The 25,537-nt window shown below is 38.9% G+C and overlaps 1 protein-coding gene across 3 annotated transcripts in view; it reads right to left on the bottom strand.

The window, feature by feature from the left end:
• The window catches only part of CTNND2 (catenin delta 2), a 981,613-nt gene that overhangs the window by 412,438 nt on the left and 543,638 nt on the right, over positions 1 to 25,537 (bottom strand). For all 3 annotated transcript variants that reach the window (XM_021711379.1, XM_021711381.1, XM_021711380.1), the window contains one exon: positions 15,542 to 15,736. In XM_021711379.1, the coding sequence (XP_021567054.1) occupies positions 15,542 to 15,736 (195 nt within the window). The remainder of the gene's footprint in view (positions 1 to 15,541; positions 15,737 to 25,537) is intronic.

The raw sequence follows: 25,537 nt of genomic DNA, 5'->3' as shown, positions 1-25,537 counted from the left end.
GTGTGTATATATATATATATATATATATATATATATATAAAAAACTGAATTTCCTAATATGATGAGAAAACTTAGAAAAATGATGAGAGACCTAAAATTAAGGAAAATGTCTATTTTTTTTTAGTTGAAGTTTTACTCTGTCGCCCAGACTGGAGTGCAGTGGCCTGCTCCCAGCCACCACAGCCTTGACCTGCTGGGCTACAGCAGTCCTTCTGCTCAGGCTTCCAAGTAGCTGGAACTACAGGCACGCGCTACCACGCCCGGCTAACTTTTTGATTTATTGTAGAGATGAGGTCTCGCCAAGTTGCCCAGGCGGGTCTCGAACCCACAGCCTCAGGCAATCCACTCACCTCGGCCTCCCAAAGCACGGGAGTACAGGCTAAGTCACTAAGCTCGACCAGAAAATGTCTATTAAAGGTGTAGAGAAGAGATGAGTTCAAAATAGGAATTAACTTGAATATTATATTGGAAAACTTATTACAATTGGTGTTTTAACTAATTTACACTATTTCTCATTAAATTAAGTTTACTGAGATATGCAGGAAAATATGCAAAAACTTATGCCAAAAAATGGAACTCCTTCCATTTCTAGGAAAGTCAAAGAATAACAATGCATATAATTATCTTAACTTTATTTTGAAGTAGTTTGAGTCTAAGTTTAGTCAGAGATATCACTATTCCAGAAAAAGGGTTTTGAATATGAAATCTAAAATTGGCAAACAACTTTCAGAAATATCATATTTAAAAAAACTAAAATCATATTCACAGGACTGGAAGCCTTGCCAAAATTTTGGCCCCTAAATATCATTTCTGAATCCATGGTTTAAACTTATTTTAGGCCACAATAATAAAAAAGATAATTGATGAGAATTTCAAAATATAAAATCAGAATTCAAGTTGGTACTGCTACATTAAACTAAATGCAATGAAAATAATGTAAAATACCAATATAAATGGAGAAAAAACCACACTATATTAAAGGTCAGGTTATATGATCATATAGAAAAAAAGTGAGAATCTAACAGAACTCAAAGCAACCATCAGTAACATATCAATGTGGTGCCTTCTAGTTTTTTTAGATGTACAAAAATGGGATGATTGGCCATTGCCAGACCATTGCCACCATTGCTTTGCTAAGCTATGAGGTGGCCATGTGCTCTTTGAGCTATGGCCAGGCCATGTTTTCTTAAGCTTTGGCCCTCTTCCCTACCTTAGGGAGGTGAATCTCCTCTTTCTTTCTCTCTCTCTAATTTACTTTCTAAATAAACTGTTCTCTAATCTAAAAAAATGGGATAATTGTTTACTTTAAATGTATGAATAGCATTACATAACCAACAGGTGGAGAATGTTAAATAAATGAGCTATTATTATTATTGTTAACATTAACAATGCTGAAATGAGCTGATATTAGAAATGGGATTTGGTACATATGGCATTGGGGTGGAATGCCATAGAGATTCAGGGTTCACATCTCTTTTTCTTGCGCTGACTATTCAGATCTTGATGTAGCTTATGCAAGCCATGGCTGTCCATTAATACGGACACATATTAAAAGACTTTCCTTTAATATAATATGCCCTTCAATTTCTGTCCAGTTTTTCTTATTTGAGTTTGAGAGCTCAGTTGACCAAACCGTCCTCCTTGTAGTATTACTTTATCCAATTGAACCTGCTCATGGCAAACATTTGAAGGGAAAAGTGCTTCATCAGCTCTGTAAACACACTCCTCTCTCATCTCACCTGCTCTGCAAACAGTCCCTTCTCCCCTCAATGAGCTCTTAGAATTCAATGAACTGTACCACTAGTCTCTCTGAGAGATTTAACAAGTAGCCTCTTCAACAGCGGCCTTGATACTTCAACAGACACTATGCTGTTTCTGAAATTATCTGTTTGTTTTCTGTAGAGCTACACAAATAAAGGCCTGGTTTATAAAGGAAAAATAAATAGATGTTTTGTGTGCTATATTTGTTTGAGAGAGGGAGGAAGCATCCTTTTTAATAAAACGAAACAGTCTGCTTTATGATAGATGATTGCATGCATTATTGACTAACAATGAAGAAAAAGAGAACAGAATAAGATACAATATATCTGGGCATATAGCAAGAAACTTGATGGAGGGAATATAAGGCAAGGTTAGACAAAGAAGGAGAAAACACGTTAGTTTTGTTTTTGTATTATTTATCTTTGCTTTTAAGTATATACAGACAAATAGAAAAACACAAAACACATTTACACATTATGCAGATAAACAAAAAAAGCATATGATAATGTCACTAGAGAATGTACCCTCTGCAAGCTCAGGAAATAGAAATGGCTTGGGTGACAATGGGTCACACTCTCAAAGAGAGTTCACCATTATTTTAGGGGTAAGGAATCGCTGGCACTCAGTTGGGCATATTTTCAACAGTGTTGTCATCAATAACTGAAATGTAAACATTTTCTAATTTTCTGCACTGGGCACAGAGATGATTCATGCTAAACAGAATGAAAAATGTTCAAGAGTAAATTTAACATAATCTTTTAACTTCGTATATTATCTTTGTGGGCAAAGGCATTGAATGTGTAATCACTAGTAGGGATGGAATCAGTGTTATTAGTTTTGATGTTATTTCCACTGTTTTACTGGAAAAGAAGGCACTGGAAACTCCAGCAGAGGCCAAGCGTATGTGCAACTTTGTTTCTCAAGCTGAATGTGAGATCATGGGTATGAATAATGCAAACATGAATTTGAAACCAAAAATGACATCAAACCCTCTCCTTAAGCCGTTTTCACAGTTTTGCTCCTGTGTCTTATTATAAATTCTTTCATTCTAGAGAAGTCAAAAATGCAAACTTTTCATTTTCATTAGCCCTTCACAGTATAAATGAGCATAAATAAATCAACTAGTAATTAATAGGATCTCGTTCGATCCTATCAACTGCCGATCCCATCAGTAATAACTACTATTTCTATTAATGTGACAGCTATGCAGAGAATGGGCCTCAGTAGATTGGTAGAATTGGGGATACAATTTTAAAATAGGAAAAAAAAAAAGAATTTAAAATGTAAACAAGTGAACAGATAAAATGGAAATGTAAAAACAACAACAACACATGATTAGCTCAACATATGCACACTTTTATACATATTTATATGCACATTTAATGCTAGGCATTTTGGTTTCCCTGTAACTTACAGTATGCAATAAGAGTCATGATACATGATGAAGAAGATGATACAGTCACACTTTTAAAATATTCTAAGCACATGTTAGGTTTTTAATGGGGAGGCTTATGTTGTCTAGATATGAGGAAAGGACAATAATAGACGCTCTACTTATTTAGAGCCACCGTGGTGCCAGCTACCATGTTAGGAACTTATGCCTGCTATCTCATTTAATGCTCACAGCAGCCTACATGGCAGGTACTGTTATTACTAATGGCACCCTCATTATTTCACAGATAAACATGAAAAGGTCAGTGGGCAAAATTGGAATGAATATGTAGGCAGTCAGGCCAGTTGTGGTGGCTCATGTCCATAATTCTAGCACTTTGGAAGGCTGAAGCAAGAGGATTGCTCGAGTCCAAGAGTTCAAGAGCAGCCTAGGCAACATAGTGAGAACGTGTCTGTACACACACACACACACACACACACACACACACACACATACACATGCAAATTAGCCAGGTATGATGGTATGTGCCTGTAATCTTCGCTACCCAGGAGGCAGAGGCAGAAGGATCACCTGAGCCCAGGAGGTTGAGGCTGTAGTAGGCCGTGATGGTGCCACTGTACTCCAACCTGGGTGACAGAGTGAGACCCCCACTCAAAAAAAAGAAAAGAAAAGAAAAGAAATTAGGCAGTTGACTCCAGGGCCTGCATGCTTTATGCCTTCTACTTCACTGCTGGCCCCCAGAAAAGAGAGCCTTTCCAGTTACTACAACCTACACACCTTCAAGTGTGTAGGTTGAAAGTCCCCCTCAAACAAAAAAACTTAACAATTAATGTGATGTACCGTATACCCAGTTCAATCTCTGTTGCCTAGATAATCTGCTCTGTTTTCATATTCCTCGAAATTTGCATTGTCATTTTCTTTGGCTTTTTCCTCAGAGAAAATGTCCTTCAACTGAAGACAGAAAGGACTCAGATGAAGGCTGTTGGATAGAAATTTCCATAAAAACGGAAATGGAGTGGTTGGGTGGAGGATGCTAATGTATCCATGGTGGACTCTCTTCTTTTACCTCCTGTGGGATGAGGGAACTGAGCAAAGTCCTCACAGGAGAAGAGAGAGGCAAGCAAGAAAGAGAGGCTGCAGAAGGCAACCTGAGCAGGTTTCCCAGCTGCCTGTTTCTAGGGAGTCAGATGAGATACATTATTCATGTGGCTTTACAGGAGGCTTAACAACCTGGAGATAGGGCTGGGGCAAGAATCAGTTTGCTGAAGAGCAGAATTAGCTGTAGAAAAAAAATGTACTCCACCTTTCTAAGCACTAAATGATTTTATAACAAATACTTGGCAATGTGTGCTTATGGCATAAAAAGTATATTATAATCTTTATACATTCCAATGTCCACCTGCTGAATAAGAAGCCTAAGAGGAAACTCCAAAGAATCTTAAGTGTCCAAACAAAGTATCTTTTTTTTTTTTTTTGAGTTGAAGTCTCACTCTGTCACCCAGGCTGGAGTGCACTGGCACACTCACGGTCACTGCAGTCTCAACCAGCTGGGTTCAGGCGATCCTTCTGCCTCAGTCTTCCAAGTAGTTGGAACTACAGATGCACGCCACCACGCCCAGCTAAGTTTTGTGAGTTATTGTAGAGCCAAAGTCTCACCAAGTTGCCCGGGCTGGTCTCGAACCCCTGGTCTCAGGCAGTCCTCTCACCTCAGCCTCCCAAAGTGCTGGAATTATAGGCTGAGCAACTGCGCCCAAACCCAAACAAAGTAACTTAATGGGTCAAGGCTCTGAAATCAGGGCACTTGGTAGAAACCATGGGTGCTGTGGTCTTTTTTATTCTGGAAAAAGAAGCTTTTCTATGTCAAATATAATCCATGCTAGGATCTTGATCTAGTCATATTTCTATAAATTGACAACATTTCTAAGAACCAGAACAGTCATAGGAATAGATTTTAAAAGAAAGCAAATTATTATTAGACCTAAGGGGAGATCTAGACTGCAGCAGTAGGAAACCTCAACCCACTTTCATCGGTGGACTGATTATCCATACAGAAATCAATAAGGAAACATCAGACGTAAACTACATTCTAGACCAAAAGGACCTTAAATTTATGGAACACTGCATCCAACAGCTTCAGAATACACATTCTTCTCAATTGCACATGGAACATTCTCTAATAGATCTCATGCCAGGCCACAAAAATAAGTCTTGACGAATTTAAGACAGAGATCATGTCAAGTATCTTTTCTGACCACAATGATATAAATCTAGAGATCAGCAATAATAACAACAAAAACGTCCGAAGCCCTACAAATACATGGAAGCTAAATAACCTGCTCCTAAACCACCAATGGATCAATGAAGAAATTAAAGGGGAAATTTAAAATGTTCCTGAGACAAGTAAGAATAGAAACACGTAATACCAAAACCTATGGAACACAGCAAAAGAGGTTCTAAGAGGGACATGTATAGCAATAAACACCGACATCAAGAAAGAAAAAAAAAGATTTCTAATAAACAACCTAGTGGTGCACCTCAATGAGCTAGAAAAACAAAAACAAACTAAACCTAAATTTGGTAGAAGGAAGGAAACAATAAAGCTCAGAGAGAAATAAACGGCACACAATGAAATAAACAGTTGGGTTTCTAAAAAATTACACAATAATGACAAATCTTTACCTGAACTAATGAAGAAAAGAAAAGAGAGAAGACAAATAAAATCAGAGATGAACAAGAACACATTATAACTGATCCACAGAAATGTAAATAATTATAAGAGACTATTATGAACAATTATTTGCCAAGAAATTTGATAACATAGAAGAAATTAATAAATGCCTGGACACATACAACCTACTGAGATTAAATCATAAAGAAATAGAAAATTTGATCAATAACAAGGGAGGAAATTGAATTAGAAATAGAAAGTCTTCCATAAAAGAAAAGCCTAAGATCTGATGGCTGCACGGCTGATTTCTATTGAATATTTAAAGAAGAATTAATACCAAGTTTCTTCAAAGTATTCCAAAAAATTGAAGAGTAAGAAATACTTCTAAACTCATTTTATGAGGCCAGCATTACCCTGATTCCAAAACTGGATTAGAACACAATAAATAAAAATAAACAACAACAAAAAAACCCCAAAACACAAAACTACAGACCAACATCCCTGATGAATTTAGATGAAAAAAATTCTCCTCAGGATACCAAATACAAAACAAATTCAACAGCACATTAAGAAGATCATTTACTATGACCAATAGGATTTCCCTAGGGACATAAGGATGGTTAAACATACACAAATCAGTAATTGTGATATATTACATCAACAGAATCAAGTACAAAAACCATATGATCATTTCAGTAGATGCTGAAAACCATTCGATAGAAATCAACATCCTTGCATAATAAAAATTCTTAACAAATTATGTGTAGATGGGATGTACCTCAATACAGTAAAGGCCCTATACGACAAACCTAAAGCTAGTATCATACCGATCAAAGTTAGTATCATAAGATCAGGAACAAGACAAGGATGCCCACTTTCACCACTTCTATTCAACACAGTACACAAAGCCCTAGCCAGAGCAATTTGGCAAAGGAAATAAATAAAAGGCATTCAAACTGGAAAGGAGAAAGTCAAATTTTCCCTGTTTGCAGATATTATAATCTTATATGTGGAAAACTCTAAAGACTCCAACAAAAAAACTGTTAGAACTAACAAACAAATTCAATAAAGTCTCAGAATGCCAAATTAACATACAAAAAACAATGATGTTTTTGTACACTAATAGCAAACAATCTGAAAAAACAATTTCTTAAAATTCCATTTGGCCGGGCCCAGTGGCTCAGCCTGTAATCCTAGCCCTTTGGGAGGCTGAGGTGAGAGGATTGCAGGACAACTTGGCGAGACCTCGTTTCTATAATAAATCAAAAATTAGCTGTGCATGGTAGTGCACGACTGCAGTTCCGGCTACCTGGTAGGCTGAGGCAGAATGGTCACTGGAACCCAGCAGGTCGAGGCTGCAGTGATCAGAAGCGTGCCACTGCCCTCCAGCCTGGGTGACAGAGTGAGATTCCAACTAAAAAAAAAAAAATTCCATTTATAATAACTGCAAAAAATAAGAAGAAACTTGGAAAAACTTAACCAAAGAGCAAAGGATCTCTATATTGAAAATTACAAAACTTTAATGAAAGAATTTTCAGCAGACACAAATAAATGCAAAAATATCCCATGTTCATGGATTAAATAAATTAACATTGTTAAAATGACCAAAATACCCAATGCAATCTACAGATTTAGTGCAATCCTTACCAAAATTCCAATGACATCCTTCACAGAAACAGAAAAAAAAAAAAATCTTAAAATTTATATGGAACCACAAAAGATCTCAAATACTTAAAGCAACCCTGAGCTAAAAGAAGTTGGAGGCATCACACTGCCTGACTTCAAAATATAAATACAAAGCTACAGTCACCAAAACAGCATGGTACTGGCTCAAAAACAGATGCATAGAGCAGAATAGAGAACCCAGAAAAAAATTTATGTACCTATAGCCAAACAATTTTGACAAAGGTGTCAAAAACATACATTGGGGAGAAGATTGTCTCTTCAATATATGGTTCTGGGAAAACTGAATATCCACATGCAGAGGAATGAGACTAAACCCCTGCCTCTCACCATGTACAAAAATCAACTAAAAATGGATTAAGGACTTAAATTTAAAACTTGAAACACTATAACTATTAGAAGAAAACAGAAAAAATGTTTCAAAATATTAGACTGGACAATACTTTTTAAAATAAGGCCACAAAAGCAAAAATAGATATATGCAATTACATCGAACTAAAAAGCTTTTGCACAACGAAAGGAACTAAAAACAGAGTAAAAAGACAACCTATAGAATAGGAAAAAATACTCACAAACTATACTCTGACAAGAAGTTAATATCCAGAAACTTAATGGCATAAAACAAACAAACAAAAAACTCACCTAGTTTAAAAACAGACAAAAGACCTTAAGAGACATTTTCCAAAAGAAGATAAACAAATGACCAATAGGCATATGAAAAAAAGTTCAACATCACTAATCATCAGGGAAATGCAAATCAAAATCACAAAGAGATACTACCTCACTGCAGTTAGAATGACTACCATCAAAAAAACAAAAGAAAACAAGTTTTGGCAAGTGTATGGAGAAACGGATACACTTACACATTGTTGGTAGGACTGTAAGCTAGTACGGCCATTTATGGACAATGTTGGTTCCTTGGAAAAAATTAAAAATAGAATGAACATCTGGTCCAGCAATGGCACTACTGGGTATATATCCAAAAGAAATAAAACTAGTATGCGGAAGAGGTATCTGCATGGTCACGATTTCTGTAGCATTATTCACAATAGCCAAGATATAAAATAATCTAATTGTCCAGTAATGGATGAATGGATAAAGAAAATATTGCATATATACACACAACAGAATACTACTCAGTCATTAAAAAAAAAACCCTATCATTTGTGACAACATAGATGAAGCTACAGGACATCATGTTCAGTGGGATAAGCCAGGCACAGAATGACAACACATGATCTCACTCATATGTGGGAGGGAAAAAAATTGATATCACAGAAGCAGAGAGTACAACAGTGATCACTAGAAAATGGAGAGAGGAGGAAGAAAGACAGAATGGGGAGAGGTGGGTCAAGGGTATAAAGTTACAAATTGATAGGAGGAATTAATTCTAGTGTTCTGTTGCACATTAGGGTAACTATAATATAAGGAAAATATTATAGATTACAAAATAGCCAGAAAAGAGTATTTTGAATATTTTCACCACACAAAAAGATAAATGTATGAGGTGATAAGTACACTAATTATACTGATTGGATCATTATACAACATAAATGTGTAGCAAAACATCAAACTGTATCCCTTAAATCTGTACATGTGTCATTATAATGTGCCAGTTAAAAAATAAATACTTTTAAAATTTTAGAGCCTTTAAAATTATTATTTTAACTGATAGAGAATATCTGGAGTTCAGTGTAGAATCTGCTAACCTGAAATGATGGGTCTACAGTGATGCACCTTCTGGTAATGTCTTAATTATTCTTAAGTTCCAACTTTTGGTAGTTTATGAAGCCCCATTCAATTTTCAGTTGAAATCTAATCCTTGGCCTTGATTCTTTTTAACACAGCCATGCTTAATGATGAAACTCAGAGTATGAGGAGATGTATTTTCCAGTAATCAAGGTGTACCTTCCAGAATGAAGTCAGTTATGTAATTCTCAGTGTATGTGCCCTTAGTTGACATGAATCAACATGTCCTTATCACTTATTTGGACAAAAGTATGATAGTTACCATATTTTTGGATTTTACCAAAGAATAGCTCAGCCATCAACCACTGTCTGCCTTTAGCAACTTTTTATTTACACATTTTCAATAAATTGGCTTAGGTAAGCATCTAGAAACTCTTTTTGGTTTTAAAATTATCATTGAGCTCATTTAAAAGTTTCAAATAGGTAATAATGTGTCCTTGTCTTTTTAGACTAAAAAAGGTAAACATTTTAACAAAGAGATAATGATGGATCTTATCTGACCTGCTCTAATGGGAAGCACTTGGTTTTATAATTTGAAATAACAAGATTTCAAAAGAAATGAACTGTTAATAATCCATGTAGTGGTGGACTCACATGATGATTTTAATTGAAAGTGTTTTAATACTAGGTCTATTATTTAAATAATATTGAGTAATAGTAATAAGATTTTATGAATATAAAGTTTTGATATAATCTCCTATAGCTTAATTAAATACTGGCTACTGTTGCAGATAATTCATTTTTTTTAAAGAATATTTTCTCCACATGTGCAAATGTTCTCCCACAATCTTTTTTCTTTTGATGTTGCAGTACTTGTCAACCTCATGAAGATATTTAGCGAGTTTTCTCCTTGCAACATGTCTATGATAATTCTTTATTACAAGCTGACACACACATCATAGAAAGCTTGTTTTCCTCACTCACTTAGAATAACATTTATCCCAAAGAAAATTTATGTGACTATCATCACAGCAGACATTGGCTATTTTCACTGGTTTAAAAAAATGTGTTTAGGGAGTTGTCAGAGTCAAGTGTTTGTGTTGATCAAATAACTCCTAAATTGACAGTCATTCATATATTTGAGTTTGAAACAGAAAGTCATGTTATTTAGTTTCTGCTTAATAGACTTTACCATAAGCAGATTCATGAGGCCCACACAATCCTTGTTTTTCTATCCTCCTCAACAGTACAAGCTCTGGTTTTGACAAGCCTCAGCTCAGATGAAATGTATATTTTATCTAAGTAGACACTTCAGTTAAAATTGTGCCTCTTGAAATTTCCATCATGCAGGAAGTAAATGCCCAGACATGGGGTTGATGGTTCTGTAAAAGCAAGTCTGCCATTTCTGTTGTGGTCCACATAGATCTGCCTCCTTATCCAGGGATGGGTCACTGGTGGCTTCCTTCTGTGTTACTCCAACCCCCTCCCCTCCATTTACAGTCTTGCAAGAGAGAGGTGGCTATCCTGTCAGGTGACAGGTACACTCTGGAAGACCTGCTATCTAGGGACGACTGCTGAGTCATCTAGTGACCCTTTCACCTCCTCTTAGCCTGGGAGATCTCTGGGGCTACCATGCTGGTTTTTCTCTCTCACTTGCTGTCCTCGGGTAGAGAAGCCGCTGCTGTGGTTTCTTTTTTTTTTTTTTTTTTGAGTTGGAGTCTCACTCTGTCACTCAGACTGGAGTGCAGTGGCCGCTCCCAGCCACTGCAACCTCAGCCTGCTGGGCTTCGGCGATCCTTCCACCTCAGCCTTCTGAGTAGCTGGAACTACAGGCGCGTGCTACCACGCCCGGCTAATTTTTGATTTTATTGTAGAGATGAGGTCTGCTGCCCTACTCAGAGCACATCTGGGGCCAAGAAGGCAGGGGGTGGGGGATAAAGGTCTTTGACTCTTATCTTGCAGTGGCTGGGGGAATTAGGTCTAGGGTGAAAGACCAAAGATCCCTCTCAGAGCATGTTCTCTGATACAACCTTGGTTGATGGCATGCCTGCTCAGCTTTATAAAATCCTATTGATTTCTTGTGTGAATAGGAAATCTTGCTTATATTTTTCACCATCCATAAGCCTAGAGAAGAGGAGAGGTGAGAAATAGAATTTTGGTCATTCTGCTCCTCAAACATTACATAAATGTTCCTCAATACATGCCCATGAGGTCTCCAACATTATGATTGGTAGTTTTTTGGGTTAGGAATGCCAGGAGGACCTTTTTGAATACCCAAAGGTAGACTGTGGTCCTCATCTGAGTTGCTGTTCAAGATTTAAATTAGTCTTCATAATAAAATAACAGGCACAGGTGCCTTACTTATGGCAGCCAAGAAGGAAGGAGAGATGGAGACGAAAGATATACAAGAGTGATAATAAAAGATGGTGGTAGGTTGAACCTAAGGGAAGAAGCTAACTGAGAAATCCCCTTTGGTGAAGTGGTCAAGGCAGCTTTAGGATGTCTCATCTTCAGGGTCTACAGTTGTTTTCTGCTCTTCTCTGTGTTGTTATCTCAGTGCATATCTCTTAGGTTTAAAAAAGTCTCTTACTCAGGTTAGCCTTAGTGGTGTTTGGAGATAAGGAAGGCCCAGAGATGGGGTCAGCATGGGCAGAGCAGGGCAAGAAAGTCACAGGAGAGCCGAGAGTCGTGTCTGGGAGCCCGAGCTGGTAGAGAGCAGAGTTGCAGCCCTGGACAACCAAGGCTGGACGCGGGTGAAAACACACTCCCTCCCACTGCTTACCTACAAAGGGGAGGAAGGCCACTTCTGAAGCAACAGGAGCAGGAAATTGTGGTGGGGGGCAATTAGATCCCTCTTTGTGTATAGCATAATCTTGAGTTAGGTTTTATCCAGCAAAGAAAAGAACTGTGTGCTATTTAGTGTGTTTATTAATATGTCAGTATCTTCAATTTTGTCTGGAATATTCATTTAGCTTTTAAGATATTACTTTCCATTACCAGTTAATTTTTTTATATGTTTATGTCCCTCTCTAAAACTAAACTGAACATGTTCAAGGACAAGGGGTGGACTTTAAGCCTCTTTGAATCTGCCAGTGCATAGCACCAGTGTCTTCAACAGATATTTGTTGATTGACAGGACATAGAAAGTCATTAAGCACCACAGATAAAAATGGATGTATGGATGTAGATGTTTTTTGTTTTTAAATGATTTTTTTTTTAAACAAACGCAGGGTCAAGCAAGCCCAGGATCTATGGGAAGACTGTATGTATGAAGGTTTAAAGACCAGCTCCACACAACCTCTATGACCTTGGGCAGATTACTGAACATCTCTGTGCCTCAGTTTTCTGATCAGTAAGTGAGCATCATAATCAAGTCTCCTTTCTAGAATTGTTCTGGGGATCAGTAAACATATTCAAGGCATTGAGAAGAATACCTGAAAGCAGCCAGTGCTATATGCTTTTGTTTGAGTAACCTCACCTTGTCTCACATGCCCGACTCTATGGCCCCATCTAGTAATTCTCTAACTGTTCAAGCATGTACACCTGTCATTCCCAAGCAGTGAATTCTTGAAGGGAAGCACCTGGCCTTCACGTTTCCTGCCCCACTTTCCCTGAAATATCTGGAAATGCTTTTGGGACTGAACTGAAGGAACTCCAGCCGGTCTACCACTTAAGGGCAGAAAAATAAGGCCAGCTACTCAGGTCACCTCAGCCGCCTATCTAAGCAAAGAACGAGTGGCCCTGAATGCTTCAAGTCCATCAGGCCTCATAGGAACCTATTCTTTCTCTCAGAGAATCAAGGCATCTGCTGTAGGCCTGTTTGAGGTCGATACCAGTGGTCTCCAGTGTGGGCTGTGTACAATCCAGGAGATGTGAAAAATGACACACCCTGGATATGGGAAAGCAGACTTAGAAAGTTTCCTTATAGCTATTTGATAACTATTCTTAATCTTTCCTTTTTTGTAACTTCCATAAGTATGTATATATTATACTAGACATAATTCAGTAATATTATATAATATATCTATAATATCTTAGTAAAAGATATATACACATATCAAAGGCATTTTCTCAAACATGTAGGTCCTGATAGAAACGGTTTCTGAAATGTGAGGGCATGAAAAGAAACAAATTAGGTGTAGACATGGGTGCAAATTGGGAGGGAGAGAAAGCTTGTGGCTTTATGCTCAGGAGATGGAGAGAGGTAGCATGTCTTCCTCCAATTATCTTCCCAAGAGATCACCCATGCACTTCTGGAAATTTCCATAGTGCTGTGTCATCGGCATATATCCTCAAAACTGCCTCAAATTCAAAGGCACAGGCTGAGGTGGGGGTCTTGGACATGAACGTCACAACCTTAGCAGATCTTTGCCATGGCTGTTAGAGGGAGGAGCCCCCGGCAAAAAAGTTTCCTCTTTGATGCCCTAAGAAGGCACTGTTGTCTCCCTAGGAGGCTGAAAAAAAAAAACCAAACCAAATACTTGTTCATTCAGGATGACTCTCCATTGACGGCTGAGAACAGGGGTCAGCAAACTTTTCCCGCCAAGGGCCAGAGGTAAATATTCTTGGTTTTGCCAGCCATATGGCTTCTGTCATGAGTACTCAACTCTGTTCCTGAAGTGTCAGAGCAGCCATAGATGATCCACGCGTAGGTAGGTGTGGCTGCATCCCAATAACTTTATTTATGGTTTCTGAAATTTGAAGTTTATACAGTTTTCACCTACCACAAAACGCTATTTATCTTTTGATTTTTTTTTCCCCAGCCACTTAAAAATGCAATAATCATTCTTAGTTCATGAGCACTAAAGCAGGCAGTGAGCTGGATTTGCGCATGAGCCATTGCTTGATGACCATGGCTTAGAGAAAACCCTACAGTTTTATTTTATTTTTTAAAGTGTGGACATCTTCCCTGTCTTTAAAGTGATATAGGTGAATTGATTTTTTTTTCTTACTGCAGCTCATTTTTCATCATGTTCCCAGAAGTTTATTGACAAGAGATAATTACAAGAGCATATGACTATGGAACAGAGAATCAACATAATCTCTTTGAGTGTCTGTTTTTATCCAAATTATATATTGAACGTCACTGGGGTTGTTATCTTTTTCTCTTATCAGGGGTACAGGAAATAAAATTGCCCTACTTAATAAGACGCAAAAACCAAATGTTTAAATAACCCAACTCCAGACAGGGCTGGGCCTGACAGGTGGAAGGTGAGAGAAAGTCTGACAGAAGAATAAATGGGTATTCTTTTCCATCTAAATCAAGATATGCATTATTAACATAAGATGGCATTTATGATGTCAAAAACAAAATAAAGAGTATTTTGTGCCTCTCTTCCTAGGGCACAGTGAAATACTCAAATGTAAATATCAATAATCAACTATAAAAGCAGTTTAGCCTGCCATGACTTCAAAGCATGCAATTTAGTATCATAATGCAGTTTAAGAAAATTGCTATGCTCTGCTTTGTGGTCACTAGAAGTTCCAAGAGTCTGAGGACACAGAGATCTGCATGCCGGGCTCTGCGTCTCAGCTCCCACCGGCTCTGAAGTGTATCATTAGAAGAGAAAGGGAGAGCTGTACTCTCTGCAAACCAGCAACACAATTGCTCCAGTTTCCTGAGCAACGTGTGGCTTTATGATCAATGCAATTCTCAACATGGTTTTAATTATCTCGATTTTATAGTTAAGATAAGTGTTCTGCAGCAATCTGATCGTGACATTTGCCCAATTATTTTGCAAATGGCTCCATATTCTGGAAAACACTTGTCTTTATTTGGCCTGCGGTTGTGCTCAATTTACAATATATATGTAATCCAGGAGAGCAATACAGTTGATTGAAACCTAACTTCAAACAATAATTTTATATGATTCAGGCTGTTAGTGAGTATGAAAAAAATCCTAAGATCACCTTCAAAATATGTTACGTTTTTGGTTTTGAGAAATATGCCTTTCTTCTCCTAACCTGGACAAATAGGTAAACTGCGTTATTAAAAAACACTTACCATCAACAGGCATATGCATTTTATGTCCTCTGAAGGATTGTGCTTTTCTGGAGTATGCATATTCATTAAATAAGTTGATAATGATGTATAAAACATCTGCACTGTTTCATTCATTTTTTTTGTTTGTTTGATAAAATGATATATACCCAAGTACCTAAACGGGAGTCATATTTTGTTTTTATCATCATCACGGACATTGATGCTAGAGGCAGGTGTGCGCGTGCACACACACAGACACACACACACACACACACATACTCCTCTTTCGTTTGGTAGTGTTATTTAAGCTCCCAAGTAGGCCTACCCCATGGACAAGCCACCCAGTGGGGTACTGAATACACACCTGTGCTCGTGCGGTAGGTGCCGGTGTGTGCTGGCGGAAGAGGGTCCCCCTGGCTCTGGCTGAGACTTCTCATAGGGGGCTTCTGATAGACGCGGTCTTCATAGATGGGGTCTATGTGGTGTTCTGGGGACTGCAGAGCCCGCAGCTCCGGGCCCAGGTGCCCATGCTGACTGCTGTACGAGGCTCGGGACCCAGCTGAAATACATTAACAAGGGACATTAAGGCCTGACCAACATTCTAGCAGAACTGGCTTTTATCAAAGATGTATTTGAATTTTTACTTTTATTTTTTGGACAGAATTGTTGGAATCTGCAGAAAACTGGATGAATAAAATTGAAATGGCAGCAATATGTCAATCTAATCAGCTTATCAGCATCCTCCAGCTGCCTGGCTTTGCTACCAGACCAGATCTCACTATAAGGATGATAATATTTCTGAGATAAATTCACACGGAACAAGACCACTGAAGCATCATTTTTTTCCCCCCCACAGCCTAGTGAATATAGCTGGGTTCTTCACTAAAGGAATCAGACAGACAGTCAAGCCTAAAAACCTCTTATGATCCCATAGTCCTCACACCTTAAATGGCACAACAGAAATTATTTTAAATGATGAACAAATGAGTAAGTCATAATGGCAAAGCCATCTTGATGTTGTACCTGAAAAAGGAACTAGAACTCGCTCCCATCAGCAGTTTTTCCCTGAACAATGGATATGCCAGAAAGTTTGGACTTAACAGCAGGCTGAATCCCTGAGAGAAGCAGATATTAAAAAAAAAAAAAATGCTTTCAAGTCATATTTTCCTTTACTCTGGCCCTCCAAATGGAAGCATTTGCAAAATAGATCGCCTCCCTCTAAAAAAAGTGGAAATAGTCGTCACTAACTGGTTTAATTCATAAACTGAATACTTGGCTTTGTAGCATTTGCAAATCCTTATTTGGGGTCACTTCATTGCATAGTATGGGAAGGGGTGGATGCTGCTTTGGGACACTGCTGTGGGCTAGGGAGCCATGAGATGGTCTCTGAAGGAAAGACACCTCTACCCATCAGGAAATAGACATGAACGAGGGTTAAGAGGCTGAGTTGGCAGACAGGAAAGAGGACGCTGATTGAGACTCAGTTTTTCATCTGAGGTACAGTCAGACCCTCGGAGCAGAAAAGTCAGGGAATCGTCTGCATTGGGGCAGTGAGAGAGACAGACGTGGGGCATCCAGGAGACATGGTATTGCTCCGTGGTGAGCTGAGAACACAAGCCAGAACCAAAGCAGACGGCTGCCGATCTTAGGAATGAGCCTTTGACCAAATCCCCCAAAAGGAATTCCCATATGGCAAGTTGGGATTTAACTGTCAACTGCCCTTCAGTCCCCTTCAGAGATCTCCATTCCAGCCTCACATGCCAGGGTGTAGGATTTCTTTGATCTTGGTCATGTCTGTAGGGAACTCTACCTCCATTCTGCTGGTCCAGGGCTTTTCCTAGCGGGTGCTTTAAAGTCAAAGTCTTCAACTGCTTCATAATAGGGCATCTGAACATATGACCCATAATTTTAATATTTTCATCTAGAATATTTGAGAAAAAAGTCATTCTAAAGTTTTGTAACTGCCAATAAGTAAATGCTTTATTGATATGTTTAGCACACTTTTCTTTAAATTTCAGTAAACAGAAAGCAGCATATCTGAATGATCAAGGCAGTGCTGAGAACTCTGAATTCAATGTTAATAAAAATCACTGAGTGTTTTGAGGAAGAGAAAGGCATAGGGCGGGCAAGTTCCTTACCTTCTCCCTTGCTCATAATTAAGTAAATTCTGATTTAAATAGTGTTCAGATGAACGATAGATCCAAAATAACTGTTTTGCATAATTAGGTTCATTGCATCTGATTTATCAAATGGCAACATCACACTGAATATTATCTCAAGCTTATATTTTCCAGGAATATATTCAAGTTACATATGCTTTGAGTTCCTGTTGTCAATTCTAACTCTGAAAGCTTTTGATAAAATCACTAAGGATTGAAAAGTGTAAAAATAAGGCAACCATCATTATAACCAAATGTTGTATATTTAAATAAAAGTTATCAATCATTAATTTAGAGTTGTTACTTTATCACCATTTCTTTATGTTATGCTTCAAAAGCATCCAGTGATGACCAATAAGAGGACTTTTTGTGAACTTTTAAGTGGTGCCATAATCTTAAGGAAATCCTCTTATTATAAGTATATACTTGGCATTAGGAAATTTTCATTAGAACCCTGAATCAAATTAATGACCATAGGTCATAAGCAAGGAGAAAGGATCTTAAGGTAAAGTCTACCTTTGTGGATATTGGACTTTCAATGTGCTGATATTAATAAAAATATAACAAAATTATTAACTATTTAAATAGCACATTAGACTTCCCCCCCATTAGCTTGCTCTTAATAAAACTATAAGCTCATAGTGTTTCCCTGTGGAAACACTAGTACAAAATACAGATGCATATTTAAGCAGAATGAATAGCACTGAATGAGATAAAGCATTTTAAAAGAAGCATTATTTGTGCTTCTTTTTTATCCATTGTGATCATGTTTCAGTTGCTTATGGGTACAGCTAGTGGCATGAGAGAGAGAACTAGAAGAAAGAAGAAAGGTCAAAGAACAAAGGTTAAAAGTGCTACTGCTGAGATTCATGTGTTCTACCACCCTTGCTCAAGAAGGAACATGTCAGATTCACATACTAAGAAGCCCTATTTTATTGTGGGTAATTTCAAGGAAAAAAAGTTCTCATACAACTTCTGGGAATGTGCTCCAAAATTTCAATAGATGGTGTGTATATTTGCTGATTCAATGAAAACGTACTTTTCTTTGGTGACAATTTTCTTTTCCCATTATGGTCTATTTGACAGTGAGGCCCTAATGCATCACAGTGGACTCAAAACTCCATTCATGGGTATTTACATTTTTGCTAGAAACTGAAACTACATTATCATAATGAGAAAAAAAATGCTGGGGGAAAATTGACTTTGTCCAAAATGTCACAGATATCAAGGCCAACTGTTCTCACAAATTATGTAGGTGAAGAACAATTCTGGGAACCTGACCCTGACTGAGACACTGCAAGCAAGGGTCTGCAGCAAGGGTAGACCCCACAGACCAGACCAATGACAGTTTCCTCTGCTACAGCAGACATATTACCAGGCAAGTATAATACCTGTGTCTGTAATGTATTTCAGGACCAATTTCTGCATCATTCCTAACATCATTCAACATTAATATTTCAAGCCTATCATGCGATTTTGCTCTTATTTTTCCTCCTCACATGACAAAGTTCAGCTCTAGAGAGCTCAGGCACTGGCAATTTTTGTACCTAATGTGCTTCTGAAAATGGGCTGGAAGACTCACATCTGAAATATGAATGCTTAGGCTAAGAGAGATTTTATAACGAAGGGGGGCTAAAAGGTGTTAGAATTTCCCCCATGTGCTCTGTGCAGGCTGCCGCTCCTGAAGGCCTAGGAAGCCCTGAAGGACTGGGGAGAACCTGCAAGCAGACCGAGAACTAGTCAGTCACGAGGCATTTGCTATACAAGAGCATGTGTCATGGGACCTCGGAGCCATCTCTTCTTTGCTACGGCTAGGGCTGACCTGAATGAATGGATGTATGGATGGTTCAGAACCCAGGGGACTCCTGATCATTCAGAGGTGGGGCTGGTGTGGGTAGAAAGAAGAAAGGATTCAGTCTTGTGGCAGAAACGGAAGTGTGGATGCCAGCAGCTCAGAGAAGTGTGGACCACTGGAGAATGGAGGGGCATGAGACCTTGGACTTCTCCTGCTTCTGTGTCTCCGTTTGCATGTGCCACTACTACATAAAGCTTGAAATCATGGCTTGCCACCAAGTTCTGCATGTGAAAGGTGGCCTTGTGGTGTTGATGCTCAATATTCAACAGTTTGAGGTACACAGTGTCTTAAGTAATAATTATACTGCTGTTTCTTGTGCCATTTGTGCTCAAAAAATGTGAAATGAGAAGACATAAATGTTGTCCCAGATCTGTCTCTAACCAGCTGGATGAACCAAGAGGAGTCACCACATTGCTTTGATCTCTAGTCTCCTCAAGTGTAAAAGCAGAGATAATAATATATGCATTGGTACAACATGGGATTGTTGGGAGATCAAGATGAGAGAGATCATGTGCCAGAGTGCTCTGCAATTGATGAAGCAACGTGAAGCAACATCAAAATAGGTGTTCTCATATCATCCGATTTGGGAATCACAAAATTATGTGAAATTTGCATCTCATGCAAATGTATCTTTTGCTTTGACAAAAGAATCAAATTTTTCTTCCTTTTTTTTTTAGTTGGAGTTTCATTCTGTTGCCCAGTTTGGAGCCACCGCAGCCTTGATCTGCGGTGCTCAGGCGATCCTTCTTCCTCAGCGTTCCAAGTACCTGGAACTACTGGCACATGCCACCACCACGCCTGGCTAATTTTTTGATTTATTGTAGAGATGAGGTCTCACCACGTTGCCCAGGCCAGTCTTGAGCCCCTGGACTCAGACAATCCTCTTGCCTAGGCCTCCCAAAGTACTAGGATTACAGGCTTGAGCCACCATGCCCAGTCTCAAATACATCTTAACATAGACTATCCAAATTTCAAAAACAGCTTGGAAATTTAGTTCTGAAATGCCTACATGACCATGTTTTCTCTGATAATTTTGTGTAATAGTGTTGCAAAATGCAAACCTTATGGTTTCACCTTCTTTTCTTAAAAAAAAGTGTTGCTGGAAGTGAAGGCCAATTGGAAGTCCAAACTTCACCTTCATGAAGCCTGTTTGGGCAACTAATCCTGACTTGTGCCCAGTATGTTAATAATAATAATAATAATAATAGGGTTGCTTTCTAATGAACTATTGAAAAGAATGTAGAAATGAATGAAGCCCAAAAGGGAAGAAAATAAGACAATAACTATTAAAAGGTCGAATCCTTTTTAGGAAGGGATAGGGCATAAATTAAAACTTCAAATTGAAGATAACAAACACTTGCTGATCCAGTAAGAAGCCAGTAACAGACACAGGAAATAATTACGAGGCTGAAAAGGTCAAACGTGGCTTACCACCCTGCTTGTCCTGTTCCACACCATATTTCCACTGAGTCAGAGAATCCCGTAGGTTCTGTTTTCATTTGACCAGCAAAATGATGTGTGCATTATCCTCAGAATGATTTGCAACTAACTTCTAAGGACTCGATTTTACATGCACCATTTACATGTACCAGTTACCCCATATTGGTTGACATATTCATTCATGTATTCATTCAACACATTCCTCCCATGCCTGGGCAACCTCTAGTAGTTGGGGACATCATGGTGCTCAACACAGACAAGGTCCTGGCCTTGAAAATAAGTAAGCCATGACACGCAGGCAGATGGAGCTAAGAGTGCTGAAGAGAAGTAAGGCAGGGAAGTGGGAGAGGAGATCATGTCTGGAGGCTGTTCTCTTTGGATAGGGGAATGGTCAACAGAGTTCTTTTGGAATATCCCACATTTGAGCAGGGAACTGAACATGGTGGGAGAATGAGCCCTACAGGAAGAAGAGCAGTATGTTTCTTAGGTGGAGTGAACAGAAAGAACCACCAGCAGCAACAGCAAAGACTCTCAATAGGAGGGTCATCTCAAGACTATTTACAGAAGCGACTTTATCAGTGCCTGCTTAATCCATGTCATCTTTTAGAAGAAACACCAGCAGATATATGAACTCTGTTATGAGTTCATACTTTGTACAACAACTGATTGTACTAAATGAAGAGTTTTTTAACTCAAAGTTTTAAAATGACAGCAACCACACTTTTGTCAAAAGGATTTGGAACATCCAATGGGAGATCACACCTAACAACCCCGTGAGGACTGCACGACTGAATACTCTGTTCCAACTACCTGGGCTTTTTTTTTTTGGCAGGTGGATATTCCCTCCTTAGAATATGATTAATTCTGAAATCTGAGTTTATTCCCCAGAGAATCTTCTAGGGAATCTTGAGAATGCTGATTTCTGCATATCATTCCCAAGAGATTCTGATTAGGTCAGCCCCAGTGGGGTACTTCAATGCTCACATTAATGAGCCCCCTCAAGCCTCCTGATTTTAATGCAGGGATCGTGCTCTGAGCCACTCTGTCCAGATAAAGGAGAAAAAGAGGAGACAGGCATGTTCAGAAGAAAAAAAAAGCATATAATGTGTTATAACCCTTAATTTATCTTTCTTGCCTTATTTGAACAATATCATTTACTACCAAGTTATGCCAATTACTTTAGTAAGTAGAACAAAGCAGGACCATTCTTTTTTTTTTCTTTTTAATTGGCACTCACTTATGTTCTTCTATTCTGTACTCTATGGCCTATGACTCTCTAATTTAATGCAAATTCACCTGCCTTCACAAAGAAATATATTTTCACATGTTTTCACTTTGAGTTATCAAGATTAAGTTATGAAGGACATACTGCCATTTAAACTGGAACCCGATTTCAAACGCTCATTTGCAAAGAAATGAAAGGAGAATGAGAAAAGTCTAAATGACATAGTGGTCATGTGACCAGAGAGAGCAGGCTGAATGTATTTGCCAGTGGATTGCAGAGATAAGTTCTCTCATTTCTGAGATACAGAGCAGCTTTTCGGAGGGAAAAAAAACCAAAAAACTACACATTTCTTGTGCTATGAAGGAAAGACCAAAACAGATCCTAAAATTTCAGGTCTTTAAAAAATTGTGCTATCAGTTCATGTATTGATACCTCTTATGAAACGACCTCTTTGAATGTAAAAGAGAACCTCTCTAGAGAAGGGCAAGGCCTGGAGTAGAAGCAGATTTTTCCCTCACAGATCTCCACTGTTGTTCTTCCTTGCTGGGCACCCCGATTTCAGGGGTGTGTTCTCTGCCATGATGTCGGCATCACTAGGCAATGTGGCCAGGCAGCATGGCCCGTGCAGGTAGTTAGTCTCTGCTCTGTGATACTTGATGACTGGGCTGTGAAATAGTCACTTTGTGGACTTTGAACCTCTTGAAAAGTCTGGTTTGGTATCTGTAGTCATTAAGACCCAGGGAGAAACAATGATACCAGCATATAAACACTTTTAGAAACACAAACACTAGCATAGCTTTGGCTAAGTGGTCGCATGAATGTGTTCAGATATTACGTCTTAGATCTGAGGAGTATCTGGTCATGATACTTCCTGCTGTTGTTTTGGGAATGTGCAAAAAGGCACATTCACATTCTTCCTTCTGAACTCTGTACACTAAGACGAACTTGTTTTAGTCTTTTTTTTTTTTTTTTTAGTTGGGGTTTCTGTCTGTTGTCGAGGCTAGAGTGCAACTGGTATGATCATGGCATACTGAAGTCTTGACTTCCTTTTCTCAGGCAATCCTTCCACCATAGTTTCCCAAGTAGCTGGGACTACAGTTGCATACCACCACGCCCAGCTAATTTTTTTTTTACTTTTTGTAGAGATGGGGTCTTGCTATGTTGCATAGGCCGGTCTTGAACTCCTGGGCTCAAGCAGTCCTCCTGCCTCAGTCTCCCAAATTGCTGGGCTTACAAGTGTGAGCCACAGCCCCTAGCCTTATTCTTGATTTTTGCTTTTGATTAAAATCAAAATTCCCAAATCTGTTTTCTATTCCTATGCTAATTCAAAGATTAATTTGTTTTTAAAGGACCCCAAAATATGCTGAGTTAAGTATACTCTGAGTCAAGTCCATGAACTGAATTTTATTTGCAATCACTCACTCTTTGTAATTCATTTGAAATTTTATATCATTTTGTTAAAGATGTAAAAACATATAGACACATTTCCCATATAGGCTAAGAACCATATTTCAAGCTGATGCTCGAAGGGGACATTATTAATTTATATGTATTTAACAATAAAACTGCACTGAGGCCTAATAATTTCAATGTAACAGGCCATCTCATGGTATAAAATGATTCTATGATAAATCTGTTTTTGAAAAGAAAAAAATGCCCTCCTGTTTTACCTAGTTCATAAATGCTAGATTTTAATATATTATATTAACTTAGTACTGTTTGTTTGTTATTAGTAACAATGAACACCCATGCCATCTCTGGCTGTATGCAAAACACCTGCAGCTTTCTTGATGAGGTCCCCAGTACAATTCATTGTCGTTATCAAACCTCATCACACCTTTTAGCAAATGAATTACTGTCATCTTTTGGGACTCAAATACTTTCCAGTAAAAATAACGTAAAGGCCAAAATCACTGGTTTCGTGCCCTAGAAAAGCATCTGCCCCTTGTTTCTGTACTTTCTAACCAGAAGCATTTCCTCTCAAGCTGAGAGGAAAACAGGATTCTTTGGTTCAATTCTTGTTGTGACAGGCAGGCATGTGGAAAGGAATGAGATAGCTGTCATGGAAGATAACAAGCAATGTGGAGTCTGGGATCAATCTTTGCATTTTTACTTTCAGCAGCAGAAGGTTGTGTTGCTTCCTCATCTCCTGTGGAGTGGATTACGGGTAATGAACCCCACACGCAGTTCCAACTTGACAAAGAGCTTATTCTCAGATGGTATTGGTGTTAGTGAAACGCACGAGGGAAATAGGGATGGTTTGGCACCGGTTCTAGATATCTGTTTCGGGTTTCTTAACTCAGGGGAAGTAGAGACTAGCTCTAAATGTACGTGCCATATACTGTATTTAGGTGTTTCTCAAAATGCCATGGGTATATGAACGCTCTGACTGAAATTCAGGTTCTAGCTCAGTAGGTTTGAGAAGGGTCTGCGGTTCTGCGTTTCTAGCAAGATCTCAGGAAATGCTGGTCTGGTTGGTCTACGGACTACTCTTTGAGAAGACAGAACCTACCTGTCTAGCTATGAATACGTATCTGGATGCCAGAAGCCCTGGAGGCAGGAGACATCAATGCCACAGTCACCTCTGCCTTATTAAACAAACACAAGTGACTTCTACAAAGGCACAGGGCAAGAGTGTGGCTGGATGCTGGTCATGAGGTGGGGCTCCAGCAGGTGTCCATCAGCTGAAGATCTGCATGCACAGGTTGTGTGGACCATTCTATTGGCTGCTGCAGACTGGCTGACCTTTATCAGGTGGCTGGGCCTTACATAAGTGGAGAGCATAGGACTTAGTCAGCAGGCTAGCTGGGCAAAAGTCACTTCTAGGGTGAAAAAAAGCATCTCTTTATCTACACGGTGCACATTAAAGAAAAAATGTCAGAATCTCACTATGTTGCCGTGGTTAGTTTTCTGGGTCAATTATCCTGGCTTAAACTCCTGAGTAGCTGAAACTACATGTGCTTACCATTACATCTGACCCCAGGAAGACAGGGTAGACATTTTAGACATGAGAGGGTGGGAAAATTTTTGCCTCAATTATGGTGTCTCTTGGGTGATTCTGGAGAAGCAAGTAGCTAGGTTCCCTGCATTGCCAGGACACACATATGTAAAAGAAACCCAGGACTTCTTAACCCTGAAAGAACATCTGTGGCATTCATCTGAGGGATTTTTTTTTTTGGAAAGTGTCATGCCCTGTTGCTCAGGTTAGAGCACCGCGATGCCATCATAGCTCACTGCATCCTTGAATTTCTAGGTTCAGGGAATCCTCATGCCTCAGGCTCCCAAATACTGAGTAGACAGAACTACATACTGGCTAACTTTTCAATTATCTTTTGCAAAGATGAGATCTCACTACGTTGCCCAGTACTCTTTTTAAAGAGTACTGGCACTCTGGATACACTGAGGATAAGAACCTCAGGGGATGGGCCAAGGAAATAGAAGAGTTCAGACACTTTCCGGGTGTCTCTAAGAAGCACCCTAGCTCTGGAAGTTTAGGGGCAAAGTGGGTAGATGTAGGTAGGACCTTGAGAAGCATGTATCAAGGTTTGGTCGTCCACAGTTGGCTTTTTTTTTCTTTTTTTTTGAGTTAGAGTCTCACTTTGTCACCCAGACTGGAGTGCAGTGGCCGCTTCTGGCCACTGCAGCCTCAACCTGCTGGGCTCCGGCGATCCTTCCGCCTCA

The sequence above is a fragment of the Carlito syrichta genome, unplaced genomic scaffold, assembly GCF_000164805.1.
Source record: "Carlito syrichta isolate Samal-C Ts95f unplaced genomic scaffold, Tarsius_syrichta-2.0.1 Scaffold302126, whole genome shotgun sequence".
NCBI lineage: Eukaryota > Metazoa > Chordata > Mammalia > Primates > Tarsiidae > Carlito > Carlito syrichta.
The sequence above is the reverse complement of the archived record's forward strand: the minus strand, read 5'-3'. Positions and strand labels throughout refer to the sequence as shown.